We start from the raw sequence: 14337 nt of genomic DNA on the forward strand, positions 1-14337 counted from the left end.
AAGCTTACACAGCATGGAAGGGGTCCAGAGCGGGTAGCCACTGTTGGTTTTGGGTGATTGCCTTTTAATCTCTTTAAGGCGGGAAATACATGTGGTGGGAAGATGTTACCAGAGAGAGAAACAAAGGCAGTAAATTATTTTGTGACATGTCTTAGATTTTGAGGAAAAACAGAATTGCAACTTAGGTTTTATCTAATTTTATCTACTTTATGACCTTGCAGCGGCATGGCAAAGGAGACAGGATTTTACAGGACTTTACAAAGTATGTTCACAAGGAATTGGAATTGGGAGCATAGATAGGTCCATTGGTCACATTCCTTTTAGTTTTAGGGGAGGGGGAAGGAAGAGAGAGAGAGAGGACACAGGGAAGCTTACAGCAGAATTTTGGTGTTTATAGCTTTCTTGGGGAAGGAAACACATGCACAAATCCTGGTGTTAGGAATATTTTAGGCATGTATCTTCAGTACTCTTCATCCAGGACCGAAGTAAGTCCTGATGCAGGAAATGAGTGTTTCACAGCTTTCTGAACCCCTACTCGACCCAGGAAGCCCAGCTGGACCCTCCTTTCATGAGCAGGTTGGTCAGCCCCTGCACTGCCCCTTCCGGCCTCTGTGCATCTCTTGGGGACGGGGCAAGTGCTCAGGCCTTCTGGTTTCGGGCCTCCTGCCTTGAGCAGCAGCTGGATCCAGGACCCTGGGAGGAGTTCCTGTGTCCTGCAGGTCTCAGCTCCTACTCAACGTGGGCTCTTTCCGGGAACGTCAGTGCTGAGTCCGGGACACCCTGGGCCCAAGGCCACGCTCGCGGCCTGTCAGCAATCCAGGCTGTCGGCTCGGGACAGAGGGAAGGGTTAAGCCCCCAGCAGGGCCAGGGAGGGGCAAGGTGGCACCGGCTCCCCAGCTGCTCCCAGGCCCTGCTCTGTGGTGCTGGGGACCTGGCTTTAGTTCCTCGGGGTGGAGGGAGCACCGCGCTGCCTGCCTCTGAGCTGTCTGGAGCAGCCAGTCCTGCAGATGTGGGCAGCTCAGGCCCTGTGGGAGGGAGGGGGCTTTGTGCCCAGGGTAGCAGCTGAAGGAGCCCCGGGCCTCGCAGCCCCTCCTGGGTGACCAGGTGCTGCTTCGTGGCAGCTGCCCCCTCCAGTCCAGCGGGTATGGGCCCTGCTCCCCCGTGGTGGGGGCGGCGCAGGAGAGTGGAGCGACCCTCATCGAAGTTACCTCTACCCGGGTCTGAGCCCCCGGACAGACACCCCCGCCCCGACCTGGTTACAGCTCCCTTCCCCGGTTCGGTCTCCGGTGTGCGCATGTGGGGTGTCCCCCTCGGGGGTCTCCCGGAGGCGAGTCCCAAAGGGGGCGAACTCCGAAGTGGGTCCCGGGTGGGAGGCGCGCGGCCCCGCCCGGCGGGGAGCGAGAAGCGGCGGAGGCGGGTGCTCAGCGGCGCCCCTGGCGGCGGCCGGCGCAGGTGCAGGTCCCGGAGGAGGCTCCGCCCGCAGCCCAGACCCCCGCGGGGTGGGCGGGACGCGGACCCTGAGACCCGCAGCGCCGGACCCGGACGGGAGCCCCTCTCCTCCCCCTCGGGCACGTCCCCGGCCGAGCCTTCCCGCCCTCCTCTGGGGCTCCCACCTCCCCTTCACCCGCGGGGGACCCGATTTCCGCGTCTCCTGGGCCCCTCCCTGGGCAGGGGGTCCAGCCGGAATCCAGGAGTGACCCGCTGGAGGACTTGGTGGCCAGGGAGTCACCCTGGGAGCCCGGTCCTGTGACCCCTTAATGGATTCTCTGCGCTCCTGGGCGGGCCCATTGGTCGCATCGGGGCAGGGGAATCGCAATAAGGAAAATGTCATTCACGCAGAGCCGGCTGCGGGGGAGACGGGAGTTTTATTATTACTCAAATCCTTCTCCCCAAAAACGTGGGGATCCGAGTTTCGAAGGATGATATGGTGGGTAGGCGGCCAGTGAGTCAGGAGCGCTGACCGGTCCGGTTGGAGATGAAGTCTTGGGGAGTCGAAGCTGTCTTCCCAACCCTAACCCAGCTCCTCGGTGGGGGCCGCAGGACCACATGAGCAAGATTGTGGATGTAGGTGGTGCCAGCTGATCCATTGAGTACAGGGTCTATAAAGTATCTCAAACTCTGATCCTAGGTTCTACAGTAGTGCTGTGATCCCCGGGAGCAATTTAGGGGCTGGCGGGGTCAGAATCTTGCATCCTCCAGCCGCCTGACTCCTAAACCATAATTTCTAATCTTGTGGCTAATTTGTTAGTCCTGCAAAGGCAGTCTGGTCCTCAGGTAGGAAGGGGGCTTGTTCAGCCTTGATCTATAAACTGTTTCTCTCCAGATTAGTTTAGGCTAAGCCCAGGGATGAGCAAGGGCAGCTTGGAGGTTAGAAGCCAGGCGGAGTCGGTTAGGGTCAGACCTCCTTCACTGTCATCATATTCTCAGTTATGACTTTTGCAAAGGTGGTTTCAGTTCCATGCCTGCCTCTCAGAATCCTGTCTCCCTCTTGTGCCCTGCAGTTTTTTCCTTCCTAAACCGCCCGTGATTTAAAGAAGCTTCCAAAATACCTTCCACAGGAAATTCAAGCCCCACCCCACTCCGCAGTGATGTCTGGCCTTTGATAGGAGGTCACAGAGCCTTGTGAGGAGTTTGTGTAGGCAGCCCTCGATGTCTCAGAGCCGGCTCCATCCACATCCACCCCTGGCTTGCCGGGACCCAGACATAGTTTGGTCTAAGTGGCCTGGGATGTGGCTGGGGCTGGCAGCGGCCTGTTGAGGGGTGGGTGGAGGGTGGGGGGGGTTGGTGTGCGATTTGGGGAGGCCCAGCAGGGACTCCAAGCAAGGGCGAGGGCTAGTTCTTTTTTTTTTTTTAGCTGCAATGGGTAGGGAGGGGCTGATGGTTTTGGAGCTCAGTGTTTGAGATGTTAAGTCCGCTGATGCTCCTGACCGAATAAAGGCCAAATAAAGCCCTTTCTTTCCTCAACTCGATGTCTGAGGGTTTTGTCTGTGGCTCGTCCTGCACAATTTCTAACGTTACCAGTAATTTTAAAGCTAGCTTATTAAAGATTCTACTTAAGTCACATGAACGTGAAAAGCATTTAGGCTTATTATTTAATTTATGAGTACTCTTTAAGTTTAAGCTAAATATGGTAACTTGTGGCCAAAAACACGTAACAAAATATGTGTATGTGCACATATACACACATACACACTCAAGCAAAAGTACGGCTTTTACTTCAGAACTCCAGCCATGAGATAGTAATACAAATTCATTGATTTACACAAACAATAAAAAGAAATGGTTGGATGCAAACAGTGGATTTTATCTCTGTAGAAAAGTAACAGCAGACTTAAAGCAGGCAGAAACGAAAGCAGAAAGAGAACTTAAGAACATTACATTAATAATTGCAGGCCCACCTTTGGGCTCTGATTTTTCCTTTATGTAATTTGCAATTTGTAATTCATGATCCTTGTGCCTGAGGGCTCCCTCCTGCTAGTCAGTCCACAATTCCCCGTCCCTGGGAAGGGGCGCCCAGGCCTGACAGCCCCAGACTTGGCTTTGCCAACCCTCCAGGTCTCTCCTGCATGGCTAGGACCCAACGCCTAGGTCATCCAGCACTCACCCCAACCAAAGCCACGGGAATTGCTGGGACCCGGAAGGTAGGGGGTGGCACCTGTGTGCCCTGTGCTCTGAAGCTGCCCCCACAGGCCCTGGAATCCTCCCCGTGTCTCAACACACTCCCCTCTGGGGAGTCAGTTCTCCCCAGAGTTCCCATTCCTGGGCCTGGAGGGCTGCTTTGGGGCAGGAAACTTTGGCCACCAGGCCTCTGACCTGCACCAGGAGACACTGGGAGGTTTAGTCCCCAAACCCGCACAGAGCAGGACTGCAGCCTGAGGAAAGAGCAAGGATTTCAGGAGAGAGGCCTGCGACAAGTGAGGTGAGGGCTTTGGGGGGATTGTCCTGGCGCCTGGCGTGTGGGGGCCTGGCAGGGGCCCTGAACCGGGACAGTGAGGTCCTGCACTTGCTGGCCTGGGGTGGACAGAACCCAAGCCTGGGTAAAATCCCCAGGGCCCCCTAAACCCAACACTTAGGAAGTCACTAGTCCTGACTTGAGTTTCTGATGAGGAAGCCCCTCCCCTTAGCCTTCAGCCTTTCCTCCCACCCTGCCATAAAGTAATTTGATCCTCCAGAAGTTAAACCACACCTCATTGGTCCCTGGCTAATTCACCAATTTACAAACAGCAGGAAATAGAAACTTAAGAGAAATACACACTTCTGCGAAACTGAAACGACAGGGGAAAGGAGGTCTCACTGAGCACCGTCCCAGCATCCGGACACCACAGCGGCCCTTCGCTCCACGCAGAAAACCACACTTCTCCAACCTTCACTCAACACTTCCTTCCCCAAAGCCAGAAGATGCACAAGGAGGAACATGAGGTGGCTGTGCTGGGGGCACCCCCCAGCACCATCCTTCCAAGGTCCACCGTGATCAACATCCACAGCGAGACCTCCGTGCCCGACCATGTCGTCTGGTCCCTGTTCAACACCCTCTTCTTGAACTGGTGCTGTCTGGGCTTCATAGCATTCGCCTACTCCGTGAAGGTGCGTATGGCCCTGGCGGAAATCCAGGGGGTGCTGGTGAGCCTGGGGCTTCACCTGCCCACATGCTGCCTGGGGTGGGGACTTGTGTGTCCCTGTGACTGTGAGTTTGTGTGCACCTCTGTCCCGTGTGTGCCCACGTCAGTAGCTTTGTCTGTGTGATCTGTGTGTGTGTGTGGCTTGGGGAATCTGCCCAGTGCAGGTCTAGGAGGAGGCTCCAGGAGGCTGGCTGGCTGGCTCAGAGTCTGTCCCTGGCTATCCATTAGCCCAGAGCAATTCTCCCTACAGCCCAGTAAGAAATTACACCCTCACCTTCCAGACTGGCACCCAGGCTCTCCCAGAAAGTGAGAAGGGAACTCACAGGTGACTTCACCCCATGATGGGGAGAACAGCCTGTGCTGGGGCCAAGGCAGAAGGAGGATGAGCCCCGAGTCTCCTGGGGAGTCTGAGCCCGGGTGAGGAAGGGGAGGAGGTGGTCCCTGATCTCAGGGCGGGGAGGAGACGGAGCCATAGCACGCGGCTCTCAGCTGGGGGATCCTGGTCCCCTCACCATCTCCTCTCCCCCAGTCTAGGGACAGGAAGATGGTTGGCGACGTGACCGGGGCCCAGGCCTATGCCTCCACCGCCAAGTGCCTGAACATCTGGGCCCTGATTCTGGGCATCCTCATGACCATTGGATTCATCCTGTTACTAGTATTCGGCTCTGTGACAGTCTACCATATTATGTTACAGATAATACAGGAAAAACGGGGTTACTAGTAGCCGCCCATAGCCTGCAACCTTTGCACTCCACTGTGCAATGCTGGCCCTGCACGCTGGGGCTATTGGCCCTGCCCCCTTGGTCCTGCCCCTAGATACAGCAGTTTATACCCACACACCTGTCTACAGTGTCATTCAATAAAGTGCACGTGCTTGTGATGATGCTGTGACTTCATCTGGAGTGGGGGCCCTGCTGAGGGGTCCCGGCCTAGTCCTGAGACAGCCCAGTGCTCAGCCCCTGCACAGCCGTATCCCTCCTCTGTGAAGCTCTCAGGGGAGCAGGGATATGCTCAGAATCTGCTGGTTTCCGCCTCCTGCTGTGGGCAGCAGCTGGACCAGGAACGTGGGGTGGGCGTTTCTCTGACACCAAGGTAAGGACACACTCTCCAGAATACCTTTGGGCCAGGACAACCTGCCTCTGAGCTGGCTGGGCAGCTGGTCTTGCAGATGTGTGCACCGTAGGCCCTGTGGGAGGGGCAGGGGCTTTGTTCCTAGCGTAGCAGCTGAAGGAACCTCAGGGCTGCAGCCCCTCCTGGGTGATCCAGGTGTGCTGGGTCCTAGCAGCTGCCTCCTCCAGTCCAGCCGGCATCTTCCCTGCTTCCCTGGGGTGGGGGCAGCCAATGGCCCGAGGGTGGGGCGGAGGCCCCCCCGCTATGGGCCGAAGACACAAGCCAGTCAGACCCAGTGACTTTTCCACCAAGTCGGACGGAAACTCTGAAGTCTGAACCCAAACCCAGCTGGCCTCCTGGGTGGAGGAGTTCGTGGGGCCAAGGCAGGGCCTCACTGTGGCGGTGGGGCCCTCCTCCCACGGGTGCCTTGTCCCTCGGGGGTTCTGGCTCTCAGGCTGCGGGACCGCGATGAGAAGCGCCGCCTGCCTTCCGCCTCAGCCGGCGGTACTGAAGGGCTCTCCCGGGACCTAGCTCGGTACCGACATCGCCAACTGCCTCCAGCTCCCCGCGCCGCTCACCCTGCGGCGCCCTAACTCCGAGGGTCCCCGCGGGGGGCCACGGACGCGCATGAGGGCGCGCCCTCTCGCCGGGGGTTCGGCTTTCGCGAGCGTGACCACGGAGTGAAGCCGGCTCGGGGGTCCTGGGGAGTGAGGGGCGGGCCCGGCGCCGCGGGATCAGGGAAAGGCACTCGCTCCGAGGCAGGGAGGTCGGCGGCAGCCGCAGCCGGGCCCGGGGAGGAGGCGCAGCCAGGTGCCCAGGCCCAGGCGCGGGGCGCGCGGGTGCGGGGACCTTCCCCAGGCGGGCAGCGCTCGCGAGGGCATGGGAGGGCAGCTTCCGACCGGGAGCCCCGCGGGAGCTCGGGAAGAGGGTCCCGCCAGGTGGAGACCCCTCTGGTGCAGCCAGCGAGGGCCCCGGGATCCCGCACTCTTGAAATGTGACGGGAAGTCCGAGGCATCACGAAGTCGGAGACGCAGGGCGCGTCGTGGGTCCCGGGCGCCGAACGCCAGCTCGCCACGGCCCAGCAGCGCGGCCAGATCCCGGTCCCCACGGGCGTCGGGGGTGCGCGGGCCGCGGGGAGGTGAGAGGCCGGAGCCGAGAAGTTTCCCAGACAGCACCCGCGGGAACAGAGCCGGTCGGCCTGGCCGCTCCTCGCCGCGGACTCCTCGGGTCCCCGTGGACAGCAGCCCCTGCCAGGCCCGCAGCGGCCTTGGGCCTCTCCTCCTCCGCAGGGGAGACTCCGGCCGCGGGCTCTGGAAAAGGGCAAGACCAGGCACGGCGCAGGTGCTCTCAGTCGGGAGAATGCGGCCACACGCGGTGCGTTCACAGCGGGAGAAACCCTCCTGGGAGGGACGGGGAGGACGCCGAGCCCAAGGCGGGAGGCGCCGGAGGACACACGTGCCCTACACGGGGTGCCGAGGGACCGGCCAGGCTGACCCCGGCGTGGACAAGTTTGCCTCCCAGAGGGCGGAGACTGAGAGGGGAAGGGACCGGCCGACCCTGGGTGCGGCGGGCGTTCCTCCCCACCGGGAGGGTGTGTGCTGCGGGCATCCATTTGCAACCGCTGGAGGGGCCTTCCTGCCCGCGAGGACATTGCAGTAAAGAAAGGGTTTGGGAGGCGGAGGCTGCAGTGAGCCGAGATCCCGCCACGCACCCTGTCCTGTGCGCCAGAGAACTCTGCGTCTCAAAAAAAGGGTTTAATAAACCCCTTCTGTCCTCTCGAGCTGAGTCGCCCCTCCCTGGTGGGGCCACAGGACCTGTCAGGTCCAAGGGGAGCCATGGGTGTCAGGCACGCAAGAAAAAGGGGGGGGGGGAATCTCAAAAGGCCAATCTTAAGCTCTAAATTATGTGGACGAAAAGAGTCGAACTCTGTAAAATATTTGAAGAGATTTATTCTAAGCCAAAATATGAGTGACCGTGGCTCGTGACACGGCCCTCAGGAGGTCTTGAGAACATGGGCCAAGGTGGTCGGGGCCCAGCTTGGTTTTATATATTTTAGGAAGACATGAGGCATCAATGAAATACATTTAAGAAATACATTGAAAAAAAAAATACATTGGTTTGGTCCGGAAAGGCGGGACAACACAAAGCTGGGGGTTGAGGGGGCGGCGCAGTGCCCCAGGCTACAGGTGAATTTAATCCTCTGGTTGACGATTGAGTCATTGAGTTTGTCTAAAGACCTGGGATTGGTAGAAAGGGGGTGTTCAGGTTAAAACAAAGATTATGGAGACCAAAGTTCTTTTGAAGTCTTATAGTGGCTGCCCTTAGAGACAATAGATGACGAATGTTTCCTATTCCTAAAAGGTGCTAGACTGTTAATCTCTTCAGGATTGGGAGGGTCTGGAAGAAAAACATTTAGCTATGTTAATAGAGATTCTTTACAGCTGCAAATTTCCCCCTACAAAGAACAGCTTTGCCGGGGCCATTTCAAAATATGGCAAAGAAACTTGTTTGGGGGCAAAATATTTGTATTTTCTTCCTCATATCGTAATGTTCTGCCAGGGCCAGGTTGGAAAGTAAGTCATGATATACATGGTTAAATAAAACCCATCTGATGAGAATTTATGGTTTGTAGGGCATGACTCCCCAAGCCCCTTAGGTAGGAATTTGGGCAAGATAAAAAATCAGAGTTTAGTCCTCAATCATGATGAGCTGCTGAGTTTCACACAAGGCCTGTTGTCATTTAAACTATAGCCTAAATGTCTCTCAAAGTCAGCTTGGCCCCAAAAACCAGGAATAATTAAAGCAAAGGCAAGATTGTGGGTGGGTTAGCTCAGCTCACAGTTATAATAATTCTTCTCACTGATACTGTTACAGCAGGTAGCTCCTCCGGCTTGAGCAGGACAGGAGAGCGCTTCCCACCCGCAACCAGGAATGTCAGGCGACCCCTCAGGTGATGGTCAGATGGTTGTTGCACTGTTTCTCTAAAATAATAATTGGTAGCAACCAGCGCCAAGGAAAGGCAGTCTCCCAGTAGATAGAAAAAAACCTGAAACGTGGTCAGGTTTATCCACAATCTGGCTCATGTGGTCCTGCGGCCCCCACCGAGGAGCTGGGTTAGGGTTGGGAAGACAGCTTCGACTCCCCAAGACTTCATCTCCAACCGGACCGGTCAGCGCTCCTGACTCACTGGCCGCCTACCCACCATATCATCCTTCGAAACTCGGATCCCCACGTTTTTGGGGAGAAGGATTTGAGTAATAATAAAACTCCCGTCTCCCCCGCAGCCGGCTCTGCGTGAATGACATTTTCCTTATTGCGATTCCCCTGCCCCGATGCGACCAATGGGCCCGCCCAGGAGCGCAGAGAATCCATTAAGGGGTCACAGGACCGGGCTCCCAGGGTGACTCCCTGGCCACCAAGTCCTCCAGCGGGTCACTCCTGGATTCCGGCTGGACCCCCTGCCCAGGGAGGGGCCCAGGAGACGCGGAAATCGGGTCCCCCGCGGGTGAAGGGGAGGTGGGAGCCCCAGAGGAGGGCGGGAAGGCTCGGCCGGGGACGTGCCCGAGGGGGAGGAGAGGGGCTCCCGTCCGGGTCCGGCGCTGCGGGTCTCAGGGTCCGCGTCCCGCCCACCCCGCGGGGGTCTGGGCTGCGGGCGGAGCCTCCTCCGGGACCTGCACCTGCGCCGGCCGCCGCCAGGGGCGCCGCTGAGCACCCGCCTCCGCCGCTTCTCGCTCCCCGCCGGGCGGGGCCGCGCGCCTCCCACCCGGGACCCACTTCGGAGTTCGCCCCCTTTGGGACTCGCCTCCGGGAGACCCCCGAGGGGGACACCCCACATGCGCACACCGGAGACCGAACCGGGGAACGGAGCTGTAACCAGGTCGGGGCGGGGGTGTCTGTCCGGGGGCTCAGACCCGGGTAGAGGTAACTTCGATGAGGGTCGCTCCACTCTCCTGCGCCGCCCCCACCACGGGGGAGCAGGGCCCATACCCGCTGGACTGGAGGGGGCAGCTGCCACGAAGCAGCACCTGGTCACCCAGGAGGGGCTGCGAGGCCCGGGGCTCCTTCAGCTGCTACCCTGGGCACAAAGCCCCCTCCCTCCCACAGGGCCTGAGCTGCCCACATCTGCAGGACTGGCTGCTCCAGACAGCTCAGAGGCAGGCAGCGCGGTGCTCCCTCCACCCCGAGGAACTAAAGCCAGGTCCCCAGCACCACAGAGCAGGGCCTGGGAGCAGCTGGGGAGCCGGTGCCACCTTGCCCCTCCCTGGCCCTGCTGGGGGCTTAACCCTTCCCTCTGTCCCGAGCCGACAGCCTGGATTGCTGACAGGCCGCGAGCGTGGCCTTGGGCCCAGGGTGTCCCGGACTCAGCACTGACGTTCCCGGAAAGAGCCCACGTTGAGTAGGAGCTGAGACCTGCAGGACACAGGAACTCCTCCCAGGGTCCTGGATCCAGCTGCTGCTCAAGGCAGGAGGCCCGAAACCAGAAGGCCTGAGCACTTGCCCCATGCCCAAGAGATGCACGGAGGCTGGAAGGGGCAGTGCAGGGGCTGACCAACCTGCTCAGTCTCAGAACCACGCTCTGAACCCTCAGCCAGACCCCTCCCCAGGTGAAGTCGCAGCAGCACCAGAAACACGTGCACTTTATTGAATGCCATTGTAGAAAAGCGTGTGAGGATAAAGGGCTGATACAGGACTCGGCTCCGGGGGCAGGGCGAGGAATGGAAGGTGGAGTACGTGGGATACAGGTCATAGGCAGAGCTCCTGGCCTCAGTGATGCCTCCTGATCTATCCATAGGCCTGGAAGATCAACACTGGGATGACAATGAGCAGAATGGTCATGAGGATGCCCAGAATCAGGGCCCAGATGTTCAGGCACTTGGCGGTGGAGGCATAGGCCTGGGCCCCGGTCACGTCGCCAACCATCTTCCTGTCCCTAGACTGGGGGAGAGGAGATGGTGAGGGGACCAGGATCCCCCAGCTGAGAGCTGCGTGCTATGGCTCCGTCTCCTCACTGGCTCTCCGCGCCCTGAGATCAGGGACCACCTCCTCCCCTTCCTCACCCGGGCTCAGACTCTCCAGGAGCCTCGGGGCTCATCCTCCTTCTGCCTTGGCCCCAGCACAGGCTGTTCTCCCCACCATGGGGTGAAGTCACCTGTGAGTTCCCTTCTCACTTTCTGGGAGAGCCTGGGTGCCAGTCTGGAAGGTGAGGGTGTAATTTCTTACTGGGCTATAGGGAGAACTGCTCTGGGCTAGTGGATAGCCGGGGACAGACTCTGAGCCAGCCAGCCAGCCTCCTGGAGCCTCCTCCTAGACCTGCACTGGGCAGATTCCCCAAGCCACACACACACACAGATCACACAGACAAAGCTGCTGGCGTGGGCACACACGGGACAGAGGTGCACACAAACTCACAGTCACAGGGACACACAAGTCCCCACCCTGGGCAGCATGTGGGCAGGTGGAGCTCCAGGCTCACCGGCACCCTCTGAGCATTCCCTGGGGCCATACGCACCTTCACGGAGTAGGCGAATGCTATGAAGCCCAGGCAGCAGGGGTTCATGAAGAGGGTGTTGAACAGGGACCAGACGACATGGTCGGGCACGGAGGTCTCGCTGCGGATGTGGATCACGGTGGACATCGGGGGAGCAGGGTTGTGGGGCGCCCCCAGCACAGCCACCTCGTGCTCCTCCTTGAGCATCTCATAGTTGGGGGGCTGGCCGCTGTTGACAGGAGAGAAGAAGGTTTGGACAGTGTGATTCATGGTGTCCAGCGAAGACCAGCGGTGGTCGGGTTACTGGGATGGTTCTCAGTGAGCCCTCCCTTTCCCCAGTAGTTTCGGTTTCTCAACAGTTTCCTTTTCCTGGCATTTGTCAAATCGGGATTTGGCCGGGGCCAGATGAGGGCGGAACAAATTCCTGAGGATCAAATTACTTTAGGATAGGGAGGAAAGAGGGGCTGAGGGCTAAGAGGGGCTTCCTCTCTAGAGCCCAAGGGAGCACAAGTCTCATCTTGTTAGTGGTGTGGGGGTCCTGGAGACTTCCGCTGTGTTGGGAGTCTCCACACCCCAGGCCAGCAGCTGCAGGACCTCACTGTCCCGGTTCAGGGCTCCTGCCAGGCCTGCGCTGACGCCTCCACACTCCAGGCCCCACAACCGTTCCCCCAAAGCCCTCACCTCTGCCGGGCACCGTGGCTCACGCCTGTAATCCCAGCACTTTTGGAGGCCGAGGCGGGCAGATCACGAGGTCAGGAGATCGAGACCATCCTGGCTAACACGGTGAAACCCCATCTCCCATAACCCTCACTGTGGTGCCCAGGCAGCTGGGTTATCCCATTACCTTCACTATGGTGCCCAGGCAGCTGGATTATCCCATAACCCTCACTGTGGTGCCCAGGCAGCCGGATTATCCCATTACCTTCAGTGTGGTGCCCAGGCAGCCGGATTATCCCATTACCTTCAGTGTGGTGCCCAGGCAGCCGGATTATCCCATAACCCTCACTGTGGTGCCCAGGCAGCCGGATTATCCCATAACCTTCACTGTGGTGCCCAGGCAGCCGGATTATCCCATAACCCTCACTGTGGTGCCCAGGCAGCCAGATTATCCCATAACCCTCACTGTGGTGCCCAGGCAGCCGGATTATCCCATAACCCTCACTGTGGTGCCCAGGCAGCCGGATTATCCCATAACCCTCACTGTGGTGCCCAGGCAGCCGGATTATCACCCTCACTGTGGTGCCCAGGCAGCCGGATTATCCCATTACCTTCACTATGGTGCCCAGGCAGCTGGATTATCCCATAACCCTCACTGTGGTGCCCAGGCAGCCGGATTATCCCATTACCTTCAGTGTGGTGCCCAGGCAGCCGGATTATCCCATTACCTTCAGTGTGGTGCCCAGGCAGCCGGATTATCCCATAACCCTCACTGTGGTGCCCAGGCAGCTGGATTATCCCATAACCTTCACTGTGGTGCCCAGGCAGCTGGATTATCCCATTACCTTCAGTGTGGTGCCCGGGCAGCTGGATTATCCCATTACCTTCACTATGGTGCCCAGGCAGCTGAATTATCCCATAACCCTCACTGTGGTGCCCAGGCAGCTAGATTATCCCATAACCCTCACTGTGGTGCCCAGGCAGCCGGATTATCCCATAACCCTCACTGTGGTGCCCAGGCAGCTGGGTTATCCCATTACCTTCACTATGGTGCCCAGGCAGCTGGATTATCCCATAACCCTCACTGTGGTGCCCAGGCAGCCGGATTATCCCATTACCTTCAGTGTGGTGCCCAGGCAGCCGGATTATCCCATTACCTTCAGTGTGGTGCCCAGGCAGCCGGATTATCCCATAACCCTCACTGTGGTGCCCAGGCAGCTGGATTATCCCATAACCTTCACTGTGGTGCCCAGGCAGCTGGATTATCCCATTACCTTCACTATGGTGCCCAGGCAGCTGAATTATCCCATAACCCTCACTGTGGTGCCCAGGCAGCTAGATTATCCCATAACCCTCACTGTGGTGCCCAGGCAGCCGGATTATCCCATAACCCTCACTGTGGTGCCCAGGCAGCCGGATTATCCCATAACCCTCACTGTGGTGCCCAGGCAGCCGGATTATCCCATAACCCTCACTGTGGTGCCCAGGCAGCCGGATTATCCCATAACCCTCACTGTGGTGCCCAGGCAGCCGGATTATCCCATAACCCTCACTGTGGTGCCCAGGCAGCTGGATTATCTCATAACCCTCACTGTGGTGCCCAGGCAGCCGGATTATCCCATAACCCTCATTGTGGTGCCCAGGCAGCCGGATTATCCCATAACCCTCACCGTGGTGCCCAGGCAGCCGGATTATCCCATTACCTTCAGTGTGGTGCCCAGGCAGCCGGATTATCCCATAACCCTCACTGTGGTGCCCAGGCAGCCGGATTATCCCATTACCTTCAGTGTGGTGCCCAGGCAGCTGGATTATCCCATAACCCTCACTGTGGTGCCCAGGCAGCCGGATTATCCCATTACCTTCACTATGGTGCCCAGGCAGTTGGATTATCCCATAATCCTCACTGTGGTGCCCAGGCAGCTGGATTATCCCATAACCCTCACTGTGGTGCCCAGGCAGCTGGATTATCCCATAACCCTCACTGTGGTGCCCAGGCAGCTGGATTATCCCATAACCCTCACTGTGGTGCCCAGGCAGCTGGATTATCCCATTACCTTCACTATGGTGCCCAGGCAGCTGGTGTTCAGGCCTGCTCAGGCGTCTCATGACCTTCACTGTACTTCTTAGATAAAACAGAATACTTGAAGTCACTAGTTACAGAGAACAGGAATCTATAAACTCATTCCATAAAACAAAGGAAAATTTGTTTTTTCTTCTCCCTGTGTTGAGGGAGTGCTGGGAGAGTCTCAGAGCACATTAGATAATATTATCAGGACTTTTCCTGGGTCTCAGCTGTGTCTGCTGCTGCCTCCGGGACGAGTCAGCCTGATACAGGAAAACCTATTTCTCTTTCTTTTTAATTTTAATTTTATTTAATTTCCTGCCTCATTCCCTTCCCCTCTGAGGCCTTTTATTGTTATTATTTATTTTATTTATTTATTTTTTTGAGTCGGAGTCTTGCTC

The 14337-nt window shown here is 58.2% G+C and overlaps 2 protein-coding genes and 1 pseudogene across 5 annotated transcripts; 2 read left to right on the top strand and 1 right to left on the bottom strand.

Moving 5' to 3' along the window:
* Window positions 1-225: 225 nt before the first annotated feature.
* On the top strand, window positions 226-1226 carry LOC134807317 (uncharacterized; annotated as a pseudogene).
* Window positions 1227-3681: 2455 nt separating this feature from the next.
* On the top strand, window positions 3682-5502 carry IFITM1 (interferon induced transmembrane protein 1). 3 transcript variants are annotated; one of them, XM_063782400.1, is made up of 3 exons: window positions 3682-3919; window positions 4225-4584; window positions 5149-5499. In XM_063782400.1, exons 2-3 carry the CDS (start codon window positions 4399-4401, stop codon window positions 5338-5340), a joined length of 378 nt encoding a protein of 125 aa, XP_063638470.1. In that variant the 5' UTR covers window positions 3682-3919; window positions 4225-4398; the 3' UTR covers window positions 5341-5499. The 3 variants fall into 3 exon arrangements, with proteins under 3 accessions (XP_063638470.1, XP_054516994.1, NP_001185687.1); XM_054661019.2 differs by having other exon boundaries at window positions 3869-3919; window positions 4228-4584; NM_001198758.1 differs by lacking the exon at window positions 3682-3919 and having other exon boundaries at window positions 4268-4584; window positions 5149-5502.
* Window positions 5503-9745: 4243 nt separating this feature from the next.
* Window positions 9746-11601, bottom strand: IFITM3 (interferon induced transmembrane protein 3). Of its 2 annotated transcripts, none has more exons than XM_063782601.1 (2): window positions 11239-11601; window positions 9746-10664 (listed from the first exon to the last, which is right to left on the bottom strand). In XM_063782601.1, exon 2 carries the CDS (start codon window positions 10474-10476, stop codon window positions 9793-9795), a length of 684 nt encoding a protein of 227 aa, XP_063638671.1. In that variant the 5' UTR covers window positions 10477-10664; window positions 11239-11601; the 3' UTR covers window positions 9746-9792.
* Between the last annotated feature and the right edge of the window lie 2736 nt (window positions 11602-14337).

Source organism: Pan troglodytes, chromosome 9, assembly GCF_028858775.2.
Source record: "Pan troglodytes isolate AG18354 chromosome 9, NHGRI_mPanTro3-v2.0_pri, whole genome shotgun sequence".
NCBI classification, from domain to species: Eukaryota; Metazoa; Chordata; class Mammalia; order Primates; family Hominidae; genus Pan; species Pan troglodytes.

What these genes read in the sequence shown, in the direction of transcription:
- IFITM1 (XM_063782400.1), top strand. Translation starts at nt 4,399, where the DNA reads ATGCACAAGGAGGAACATGAGGTGGCTGTGCTGGGGGCACCCCCCAGC. An exon ending in CATTCGCCTACTCCGTGAAG is followed by an intron (nt 4,585 to 5,148) that starts GTGCGTATGGCC and finishes CCTCTCCCCCAG; the next exon opens with TCTAGGGACAGGAAGATGGT.
- IFITM3 (XM_063782601.1), bottom strand. Translation starts at nt 10,476, where the DNA reads ATGACCTGTATCCCACGTACTCCACCTTCCATTCCTCGCCCTGCCCCC.